This window comes from Channa argus, chromosome 2, assembly GCF_033026475.1.
Source record: "Channa argus isolate prfri chromosome 2, Channa argus male v1.0, whole genome shotgun sequence".
NCBI classification, from domain to species: domain Eukaryota; kingdom Metazoa; phylum Chordata; class Actinopteri; order Anabantiformes; family Channidae; genus Channa; species Channa argus.
Genome location: NC_090198.1, coordinates 20846096 through 20858172, shown reverse-complemented (window position 1 = coordinate 20858172; position 12077 = coordinate 20846096). Strand labels below are relative to the sequence as shown.

The 12077-nt window shown below is 37.7% G+C and overlaps 1 protein-coding gene across 4 annotated transcripts; it reads right to left on the bottom strand.

The window, feature by feature from the left end:
• Window positions 1-828: 828 nt before the first annotated feature.
• slc39a13 (solute carrier family 39 member 13) lies at window positions 829-11948 on the bottom strand. 4 transcript variants are annotated; one of them, XM_067496309.1, is made up of 10 exons: window positions 11642-11924; window positions 9990-10355; window positions 7921-8028; window positions 7315-7454; window positions 5207-5326; window positions 4045-4134; window positions 2221-2271; window positions 1907-2039; window positions 1720-1819; window positions 829-1428 (listed from the first exon to the last, which is right to left on the bottom strand). In XM_067496309.1, exons 2-10 carry the CDS (start codon window positions 10315-10317, stop codon window positions 1353-1355), a joined length of 1146 nt encoding a protein of 381 aa, XP_067352410.1. In that variant the 5' UTR covers window positions 10318-10355; window positions 11642-11924; the 3' UTR covers window positions 829-1352. The 4 variants fall into 4 exon arrangements, with proteins under 4 accessions (XP_067352410.1, XP_067352408.1, XP_067352409.1 ...); XM_067496307.1 differs by having other exon boundaries at window positions 7315-7457; window positions 11642-11922; XM_067496308.1 differs by lacking the exon at window positions 11642-11924 and adding an exon at window positions 10967-11475 and having other exon boundaries at window positions 7315-7457.
• Window positions 11949-12077: the final 129 nt, after the last annotated feature.

Here is a 12077-nt window from a genome sequence, read left to right as displayed (position 1 = left end):
GAAGGCAACCTGCAGTGGAGTCGTTATGGCAACAGAAGCTTGCCAAAGAGACTGCGTTGAGATGGGACGAGTATGAACACACCACCAATAGCCCCTCTCCTCGTGCCAATTTGGCATTTTATGCATATGGTATTTGCATTAAAATTGCGTTCATAATGGAAAGTTTGTTTGAGCCAACACTCAGGTCTACAGTAACTTATCAATATGAGGAAATCATCCTAACTATCACCTAGCGTGTGTGGTGTTTTTGTCAAAAAGTTACGAATTAACAGGATTGGTTTTAAATGTACGTATTTAAAAAATTTATTTTTTCCAGGGGTGGAGATTTTCAGCAGGAGCTAAGTCATGAAGAACATATGAATTAAACCTGCATGGTTCACTTTCTGATAATCACCTCTTTCTTGTCTCACAGAATTATTTGAAAATTGGAGATAAACAAATAGTACAGATTGTTTTCGCCATTTAAACATTATCACAATTTTTTTAATATATATATATATATATATATATATATATATATATATATATATATATATATATATATATATATATATATATATATATATATATATATATATATATATACATACACACATACACACACACACACACACACACACACACAGCTCTGTGTGTGTGTGTGTGTATGTATATATACATATACATACGCACACACACACACATAAAAATAAAAGCAGAACTTTGCATTACAACTTGAAATAGTGCATTTGGTTAAGAGAGGATACTAGTTTAACACACCAGCCAGATTTCTTGGCACTTATTTTTTAACAAGACAAACTGATAAGAGTAGTGGTGGTGCACATCTAATAAAATTGTGTTCTTTTTAATAAATATGAAAGTAGCTACAACAGAAACAGTAGATGCAAAACAGAAACAATACATGACATGTTTAAACAATTTTGAATGCAATAGGTTTTACAGGAGGTCCCATAACACCTGTTCTATGGAGCATCTGTTAAAACGGGTGTACCTGTGTAAATGTATGTGCAAAACAACAAGATTGTCTGACCAACAATATAATAGATAATTTGGTAACAGATATCCATATAAACCATCTTCATTCCCTTGACATCAAAGTATGGCACATTTTAAAGTGTCCACACAAATGTAGGCAGATGAAGAACATCTACTTTTCAGTCATCCATCTCTGAAGTGCTGTTCATTTATTTTGGTGTAACATGATGATGATGATGATGATGATGATGATGATGATGATGATGATGATGAAATGAACAAGGTGTAATCAAGACAATGTTTCTATGAGAAAGGTCACAGCATCTCCAGTGCTGAGTTTTAGTGTTTGGTAAGGTGAGAGGGTGTTTCGTCTTTGTTCAGCCAACAATGGCAGAGAGCAGAACCATGACTGTAACACCACAGAAAATGAGCAGGATCTGCAGGAGGGAGTGCCTGGGGAGACACAAATGTTACATATTCAGATTCAGGAACAGAAATGTACTACTTTTAATTCATCATGCATTTTACATTTGATATATCAAGTTTTGTTCTACAGTCAAGTGGCCTTGTTCAATAGTCACCATGTTTCAATTCTATCAACACAGAGCAGGTTAAAAGGCACCCTGCAGAGCTGTCTGCCACTTACAGTGCTGTGGAGGTATGTACGGTAAAGTGGATCTGTTTGAACTGTAATATGCGCACACACACAATATCAGCTAGGCACCAATAAGAGCACTAGTATACCTTAAACTGGACTCCTCAAGCAGGTCAGGCACCACATTCACCAAGGCTATATAGAGGAAGCCTCCAGAAGTGAAAGGCAAAATCCAGGTAGTGGCATTTTCTAGGAAGAGTAAAAAGCACATAGGACTGATTTTGGCAGTAATGATGATGAGTTGTTTGTTTGCACAGCATATTAGTCTTAAATTACCTGTGCCTTTTGGTGACTGAGTGCACAGAGCAAAGGAAGCTCCCAACAGCCCAACCAGTGCTGTTAACAGCTGCATGCGAGCAGCACTCCATCGGTCAAAGCCTGCCCTCAGCAGAATGGCAAAGTCTCCCACCTGCAGACAGAAACATTTTTAACATTGGGGAAAGGCTACACATTTAGTACTTGTTTATAACTATTTTAGTGGTCAGAATATACATTATTTATATACTACGTAAACAAGAAATTTCAAAGTACAGTAAATCCTGAAATGATACATTTTAAGTACAACTTAAACATGACTTCTGTAATCTCACCTCATGTGGGATTTCATGAAGCAGGATTGCAAAGGTGGTAAGGAACCCAACCTGCAAGAAAACTCTCATTAACAAAGCATTTTGTCTTAATTGCTGCTGGGTTTTTTTTCACAATAAAAAAGGGAAATGTTTGACAAATTCTTCCGTCTTATGTGAAAGCTGCTTAAGAGCTGTGATGATAATGTTGAAGATGCCGGTCAATGCAGTTACAAAGCTACTTAATGTTTTGTCAAAAAGAAGTCAACATAACTCAAGGATGAGGGAATGAAACAGGAATGTAGTTATACATTTAGATTAGGTAAAGCTTATTTTAGTTGTAAGAGGCCTGAGGCACAATGATATACAGTTTAAAAGTTCCTAAATTAAGCTTAAAATATGTTCATGAGCCACTACAAATATAAACTGCAATTCCTTGTTTACGTAACATTTTAAATAATCAGTCAGCATTGCGGCAAAAATCACATTATTAGAAAAGCATATTACAATATGCACAAACCACTGGTGAGGTGTCTTGTATGTGTATGTTTGATGCATCTAGTTAACTTCCTCTCTGGCACACAGATCCATAGTTCATGCTGCTAGCCTTATGTCTCTCCAGCTGGACTGCCTCTTCCCACAGATACAAATATACAGTAACCTACCGAAGGGATCCAAATCTACATTATTGCAGTTTAAAGAGCATCTTTCTAAACAATCAAACACTGTACAACAAAAACAGGGTTCAAACTAAAAGCATTTGTTGTATCCTGTGATAAATGCTCAGTGAGTGGTCGTCTTTTAAGACAGTGAGAAAGCTGATACAACAGGTCTCCTGCTCTGCCAGAAAGCCTGTACACACTGCCAAACACTGTAGTCACAAGAGATGTCCAACTTCACTAGATATATTTTTGTCCTTTCCTTTCATTCAGTCTTATAGCACTCCTCATTGGACATTTTGCAGCTCCCACAATGCATTTAAGATCTGACCTTTTAAGTGCAAAGAATCACATTTGTATTCACACACGTTCACACTCAATGGATATTGTTTGTCAGTAATCAAGACACTGCCTTCTTGTTAGTCATGTTCTTCAGGGCCAGGGACTGACGTTCCCCTCAACAACTGCTAGTATCTTGTAAATCTATAAATATTAACTATTAGGGCTGCACAATACATTGTTATATCATTATCATGATGTGCACATACCAATATTCACATTGCCGGCTGTGCAATGCCAAAGTAGGCAGTTTAACTCAAATAGATTGTGCTGCAACTTGTTTGCTCCTTGATACAAAAAGGGAAAAAGCTAAACATTAGAGTTTTCAATGACTAATACAAGGGAAGTCTGCCTGGTCTCCTACCTCATATTCCTCTACAAAATTAAGGAGTGCTTGGTTTTAGAACATTACATTTCAAACAAAGAGTTTTTGAAATGCACTAATACATTGGTGAACTGGGCACACACACACACACACACACACACACACACACACACACACACACACACAATAAATGCCAAGTGTCTAAGAGCTGATTTAACCCTAATCTGACACTGCTCCACTTTTTCGCAGCACATAAAATTCTCACTGTTGTGTTTATATCCTTCCTGATATGTCACCTAATGCCATTTGGCTTAAGGCTCTGCAAAATATATATATATATATATATATATATATATATATATATATATATATATATATATATATACACACACACACACTTTTTTGGTAGGGAATCCCTAAATAGGTTGTCACATTTTTTATTGAATTGAACAGCAGACTTCTGAAGTTATATTTGCAGTGGCATCATAATTGCAGTTAGATTAATTATGGAGCACTACTTCTTACCTTTTTGCTGACAAGAAAACTCCCAGCTACTGCCAGGCCATGAGTGAAGTTGTCAATGCAGTTAGCCAGTAGGTTTAGGTATCCACTTGTCTGTAATAAATTAAACATAAGGTTACTCAAATGACCCTTTGTTAGTGGGAACTAAGAAAGGTGTGGTATTATCCAGAACGTCAGCTTGCATAGATTGCAATTCAGTCTTTGTTTTTTATTGTATCTTACACTTACTTCTTTGTAAGTATTGTGCTATTAGCTTTGTACAGTGACCCTGTACAAATCACTTACAAAGTAAGTGATCTATTTCTCTGAAGATTCTTATGACATGTGATACACAGAAACCCAACTGGTTGCAGTTGATACCTCATGTATTATAGGCCAGTTTTGTTTTTATTCCTCCAACATAACAGAAAATTGTTTAAGGTGTAAACCTCTATACTAAGACATTGTTTCTGCTCTGATTTCGAAGAACTCACACTTGAATCGCTCAGTTTGGCCTTAGAAGGTCTTTCTTGTATTTCAATTTATGGCCACTTGCCAAATGCTTGATGCTTCAATTTCTATGCTATTGATCACCTTGTCCGTTTCACTTTTTCTTATTTCTTATTATATCTGGTGATCCACTCCAAATCTGCAACATATTTGAGAACCTCTGTTTAGTTTATGCCTAAATAAAACAAAAGTAAATGTGACTTAAATCTCTTCTTCTTTATCCTGATTGACTGTTTTGACTACGCATTAAAGCTACCCTGTGGTGTGCTACTTGAGAGGATTTACTGTACAATTATTTACCAGCTTCATTTTATTATGCCAGAGTAGAGTATTTATGCAGAAAGGCACATACAAACACCATTACAGTAAATCTCCAAACAATCTGTGATGTTCCAAACAGCACACCAACACTTCCAAGATACTTTTTTAATCTTATTCCTTTGTATTCACGTATAACTGGTTAGGAGTGTTTTTCTTCCGTTTCTGTTTCAGTTGCTATTTATGACAGATGTCATGACTTGCTTGAGAGGACTGAAAAAGCAAAAGCCTCATCTTATACATAAACAACCTATGTGAAGAGCTTACCCCAGGCGCGTCTTCTTACGTAAAATTAAATAAATAAAAACATTTTCTGTCTTCTTTGTTAACCAGAAAATGTTATGGTTGTCAGCATTACCTTGATTTTCTCTGATCTTTCCTGCAGGCTCTGTTGCTTGGAGGATTTCCATGACTCAGCATGGTGCCCGTTTCTGATTGATACTGCTGTTTTGCCACTAAAAACTGAATTAGACTGTGTCTGCAGAAAAACGAGGAAGAAAAAAAAAGGGGAAAAATTATGTTCTCCCACATGAAGCTTCCTTTTTCAGATATGTAATTCTTTAAATAAATATTACTCATGTTCCAATTACACGTCAGCTCCTAGCATCAGTAATATACCATTAAAGTGGAAAGATTTATAAGGAAAAATATTGCCCATCTTGTCCAATAACATCAGTCTCACTAAAAACAGTAAGCTAATGGCAGCCTAAAATCTGAAGTGCAGTGTACAGTCATTTTATGGTTGCTTCCATTATGTGTCACACAGTTCACCCAATGGCAGTAGAACTTCTGCTGAAAAAAGTACAGATAATATTTTTAACTTCCAACATATGTAGTAATAAGTAGTCATTTGTACTTCTGTTTATTTATGAGACATAATAGATCCTAAAAAGTCCAACTTTGTACACCACAAAAATGATTACACCGATTTTTGTCAGGGCATTGCTTTCATTTTCTGAGAATAGTCAACTTCCCTATTCCCGCAATCAAAAAAACCCATACGTTGCAATTTAAGCCGATCAGTAAAATTAAGTGAAAGGGAAATAACCTGCTGTCTTCTGTTTGCATAAAGTGCAAATGTTGGCTCCAAGTCCATGATTGAAGCATAAGGAAATAATATGTGCAATAACTTTAGTGCCATCAATCTTGTGCAGAAGTAAAACGGATTGGAGATAAATAGTCAATTCAGAATTCTGTTTAGGGATAAATTTTCTTCATACATTACATTAGGCATAGTAGCTCTTTATAAATATGAAGCGGGCTGCATAAAAACATTGACAATTCAAATAAAAATAAAGTTTAGCTTGTTGAAACCCCTTCATCTTATGGTGTGATCAGCCTAAACTCATAGTATTTTAGGAGAAAATGCTTATAGCTTCCCTCCTTGCCTCTCACACAATCTGTCACACTCTGTCCCTGTCCATTGTTGCCTCTGTCTATAATCTGAGTGCTCTCCTTTGGACACTAAAATGACTAAAGCAGCTGTTTCATCCCAGCACTATAAATAGACACTAGTGGAGGAGTTTAGCTATGGATTCCAATCTTCTTCCTCACTAGCAGGAGTATTACAAAGACAGGAGGCAGGATAAGACCATTTTACTAACATCAAACCAACTGCAACCAGTACAACACCATACACCATTTTTGCTAAATTGTATCTCTGGTTACGCTATAATATAATTCCATAACAAAACAGTAGCATTATCAAAAAGCGTCTTATTCTGATTTCAAGCAGTTTCAATTATTCCATATTCAGGTATGTGAAAAGGAGGAGTCTGATATTTTGGGGGGAAAAAAGGCTTCAGAGTGAGATGATAAACCCCTTATGTCTAAGCATACAAAGTAGAAATCATCAAGCTAGCTTTGTGTAACAAACATTGATTGCTATTACTATATCCTTTTTTAAAATAACATCCTTGACCCTTTACCAGTACTATTCAAATGTGCATTATTATTATTATTATTATGTTATGTTATGTTGAGGGTAAAGTCTGCATCCCCTTACACTGAAATGGCAAATAATGGGATGCTAACCTAAACCTAAACATAACTACACACCTATTTGCAAAGAAGTCATAAGCGATTCAAAGAAGATATAAGTGACAGCATGGCTTTGCCAAATGCAAACTATCAGACATTAAACCGCAACAATACAGCTCTGGTGTTAGTATTCAGGACATGCAGTTCTCCAATTATATATATACTTTTATATCAACACAAATGTGATGACCTGTATATAAATGACAGCCTAAATGTAACTGCATTTATTGGTAATGAGGCACCAAAACAATGACACCACTGACAGAACTTTTGCGGGAACACCATGGAGGAGAGAGGTATGTAACAAGCATGCCAATGAAAGCAAACTAGTGTGGAGGCTTGTACTGACTTGTCTTTGTGCAGTGAGAGTCAGTATAAAAATTAAAGCCAAATCTAGAAAGCTTCTATTTAAGCTGAATTACTTACAGCCAAATTAAGATTCAGGTCTGATTTTGAAGTGGTATTCGTGGCGCTGTCTTGGTCTGGAAACATCTTTTCCAGAAGGAGGAAGGCCACTAGGCCAGCAATTACCCACAAGCCCTGGGTCATGTAGTGTTTTTGTTTACCTGCTGGAAAGAAGCAGAGAGACTGTGCATAAGAATGAATGTGACAACTGAGCTAGAGCAGTATAGCAGTATGTCAGTGTTAAAAAATGCAGTTTCTAATAAAAAGTTTAACAGTGTACAAATAATACTTGGTTTTGTCCTGATATATATAGTGTTTCACTGTAAGTGTAAATAAGATTGCAGCTTTGCAAAATAATTTAAATTGGGATGCAATGATTAATTGTTGATAGATTATTATTTTATTATATTTGATGCAAATACTGTGGAGATTAATGACAAACATGACATGGGTCTGTGGTCTGTGTGTGTCTGTGAGAAAGCATAATGTTGAAAGGCAAGATAATGTAGTAGGAATAGTATACTGATATACTCTATGAGCAAAATTTAATTTTCAATTTTGCTATAACTGCCTTTTGAGAAAAAAGAATGGAAAGACAAATTGAAGACAAATGGAAAAGGGATCCACCTGAAGCACCAGAGAGCGCCCATGCCTCAGGAAGGAGGTGAAGGAAAACATCACCGAGGAGACCACCAATAGCAAAGCTCAAGAGCTGCTTCAGCTTCTGGCTTCCAGCTAGGAAAACAAACACACATGAATTAACATTCTCATGTTGGCTTGACATCACAGTAACAAATAAAATAACAGCTTTACAGTTCCGTTGACATTTTGAAAACAATATTCTATACTACTTATTTCCCCAATTAACCCCACTCCCCACAAAGCACAGAAATGCATCAACCCAATACACTGTGGTCTTTTATGCCTTCCACAGAAGTGTTAACTTCTCAAGGAGTTCCTTGGTAATGGCTAAGCTCCACTTAGGTCTACACTTAAAAACCAAAGGACTGAAATACATCTGGAATGCCACGTTTCTGTGGGTGGGGCCACTCGAAGGGACTATGGCCTCAGGCTGACCAACAGTAACTAAGGCTCAGTTACTGAGGCATAATGTACCATTATTACTACTCTCCTTTCGGCTTATCCCGTGTGTTCGGGGTCGCCATTATTAAAGTAATTAAAATGTTTAGGAACATATATAAAGCATTAAGCCAATTTGATTCCAACAGTAGTGCCAGAGCTCTTCTCAAAATTGTGTATTGAGACAAATATACAGGAACTAAGATAACTAAATTAACCTTGTTGAAATTGATAATATAGTATTTTAGACAATGTATCCTGATGAATGCGTCCATGCTCTGTGGTTTTCTGTGAAAGGTCTCCCTTAGATTTCAGTCACTGCGTTTACATGCACCTAAATAACCAGGTTACAGTCAGCTTTCTCCTGAAAGCTGGTTTCTTAACTGTAATGTAAACGGGAAAGCTGGTTTACAAAACAAGGGCAGGTGTTGAAGGAAACCTAAGGTTGATTTCTCCTGGAGAAAGCTGATTGTTTTGTTGTCTATGCATATAACCAGGTTTATAAATGATCTTTCTGCAACAATGCATGTACGTAATAAAAGCCTGCAGGCAGGGCAGTGAAAGCCTGAATGAGGGAGAGATGCCTTATTTTTAAATCAAAGTCTGACTGAAAACAAGATAAAGCGCCTCAAATGTCTAAATAAGATGCCTTCCACTGCAATTTTTTAAAAAATTCAGACAGTTTGCGCTGACAGTGTTAAAAAAAATACAAAAGAAAAATTCAGGAAGCTATATACCGGTCCGTGTGTCTGTGTGTGTGGGAAAGCGTGCCATCACTATACAGTAAAATATATGGAAGCCATGCCTCTAAAATTTGTTTGAGAGGAAGGAGGATCAGAATATTCTTCTGTTGTATCTATTTGCAGATTTCCAGTGAGTCGAAACTCTGTTCCCAGTTTACGCAAGAATGCTGACTTATCTGAATTACCTGATTACTTTAATGCATGTAAACACAGTGGGTGACAAAGATTCACATACTGTTACTGTACTGGAGTTGTTTCCCCGTTAGTGAAGGTATGCATTTATATGTCACCATGAATTTAACTTTGTGCTTCCTTTCCAACTGCTCAAGGCAGATAGCTGCCCACCCTGACCCTGGCTCTGCTGGAAGTTTTTTACACTTTTACCTATGCCTTGCTCAAGGGGGATTTGTTGGGTTTCGTCTCCATATTTGTAAATTCTGTACTGTAAAGTTGAATTGAATTGCTATATAAAGCTAAGATTTGCAACAGAGCAACTAAGGAGTATGTGACAAAATTTTAAGAAAATTCTTTAAAGTTATCTAAGAATCTCCCCTTTTAATTAAGACAAAATCCTGGCAAAGATAAAAAGTTATTCACAAAGAATTATAGCGCTTAAGTGAAAAAAAAAAAATAGGGAGGGGGACTCCTTCAAAGTTGAAAGAAATTTCTGTACCAGATTAGAAAATGACAAAAAGTGGAAAAAACCCCTGCTTTTCAAAAAGTTATTTGATCATTTATGTTGTCTCTTCAACCATATACAATAAGATGTATCAGGTTGATGTTGCCATAAGCCAAACATTATGTTTTAATACCATGAGTTACTAAATAATTCCAAATATTTCACAGGCATATTTAGGTAACATCATTTCTTACCTTCTGTTTTGAGAGCTGCTCCAGCTTCAATGGGAATGACAAGCAGGGGGAAAATTCCACTGAGGCCTACAGCAACAGAGCCCACCAGCGACAAGAGCCAAACATGAGCATGTTCATTGGCAAAGAAGTCTGCCACTGCCTGAAGGCTTAAGAGGTCAGGTGTCAAGCCGGGGCCTGGTCCTGCAGATGTGGCTGTTGCACCAGCCATAACGGTTTGTGTCATCTTCTTGCTGCTTGATGCCCCTCTGGAAGTCAGCATCAGCAGAGTAACAGGGATAAACAGAGCAAATACAGCCCAGCTGGGCTTGGTACAGCTTCCACCTTTCATCCGTCCCAAGGTCCAAAAAGCACTTCCAACCAGTAAAGCTGTAAGATAAACACACTCTCACACAAAGTACAAGCAAAGCAATATACAGTAAACTTACTGCATAAAAGCCCTACTTAAGATTTTACTTTAATAACAAAACTAAAGTACTGATAAATGATCATATACAGCATTATTAGATAAATACTAGAGCGCAAATGGGTCAGGAGCATTGTAGTCTTGTAGCTTGTTTTAAGTGGTTCCCAATATAGAGGTCAGGCCCCTCCAAAGGGTCACATAGCACAGTAAGTAAGGAGTCACAAGATGGTTTACGGGGCAGGAAAGAACAGTTCAGACAACGCTGAGACTCTTTAAATCCATCTGTGTAAGACCTTTAAAGGGGAAATATTTCATTAACCACTGACAGACAGAGAGGTGATATGCGACATCTGAAAACACACACACACCAAAAAAAAAACTGTGGAACAACTAGTTGAATCTAATTATTGTTAAAAATAAGGACTGTATTGTCTAAGCGTGCCATTGTTTTTGTTAAATATTAGTGCGTAGCTAAAGTTAAGTAATGCTACAGCTGTCAGTAATAAGAACAATGAGGATAATTGAAATGTGGTGACGTGTAAAGTAGCATAATGATGGAAACATGTTCAAGTACCTTAATGATGTATTTAAGAAGAAGACATGAGCGAATGTAGGCTACGTAGTAACTTTTAGGTACCGCTGTCAAGCAAAGAAAACTCCAGAAAGGGCCAGACGCCAGTGTCTGCTTGCTTTTGGCAGCAGTCTATGGACACTTGGCTGTGCCAAGTTCTAAAGTAGCGTTACCCTCAGTTCACTGACTATTAAATCAAGTCTGTTACTTAAAGAAAGTAGTGATTAGAAACATACAACGTCACAAATGCTGATCGACATTTGTCTGCGAAAAGTTAGCAGGACTGAGTCGATCGCATGAAATAGTTACTTGCTACTTCTGCAGTGTCCCCGCGTTGAACTTTAGCGCTACAGAAACTCAAAACGCCGCATTAAATCACCGCTACGTTAAACCTTGCGTTTCACAACACAGCTCTCTCTCCTCAGTGGGGGAATAAAGGTTAGCACGCTAGCTAGCGTTAGCCGGAGCAAACATATTCACAGCGACAGAAAGTCGCAGCTCGCTAAGAGAGTAACCGTTAGCCAGTTAGCTCCGACACTAACTAACAGCTAACGGTAAACAGTAACGTTACTGCGACACTAGCATTAGTTTGACTAAGTTAGTGCCAACTTTACAAACCGAGAAACCTCAGCAAATCGTTAAATTCCAACACGGACGCGACATTTTGTGTTTCAATACCTTAGATTTTCGGCACTCTTTGCACCAGTGTGTCCCTGCCATCCAGGCCGGCTTGGTGAATGCAGGGTTGCGCCGCAGAGTAGCTCCACAGTCCCAGCAGCTGAGGGGCAGGGATCCGCTAGCTTCCCGAACAGCCACGTAGCAGGATCCTGGAGGAAGAATTCTAAACAAGAGAGGGGAATCGGGATACAGATCCCGCCCCAGAAAAATCAGGAAGTCATTCACTTTTTGCCCCAAAGAGTCGGACACTCTTTACATATCTTTTTTGCAGCCTCCGGGGCACAAATTTCTTACGTTCAGATGGTACCTTAGGCCACAACAGTGTTAAAAGTGGAGAAAAGCCTAAGAACAAACGCGGAATATCCATATATCCCTATGTATTATATGCTCAAAACAACATATTTAGTAAAGCCTGTCTCCATAAACTGGTTCCTGT

What these genes read in the sequence shown, in the direction of transcription:
- slc39a13 (XM_067496307.1), bottom strand. Translation starts at nt 10,317, where the DNA reads ATGAAAGGTGGAAGCTGTACCAAGCCCAGCTGGGCTGTATTTGCTCTG. An exon ending in GGCGCTCTCTGGTGCTTCAG is followed by an intron (nt 7,458 to 7,920) that starts GTGGATCCCTTT and finishes GCTTCTTTCCAG; the next exon opens with CAGGTAAACAAAAACACTAC. An exon ending in AAAGATCAGAGAAAATCAAG is followed by an intron (nt 4,135 to 5,206) that starts GTAATGCTGACA and finishes AATTTATTACAG; the next exon opens with ACAAGTGGATACCTAAACCT.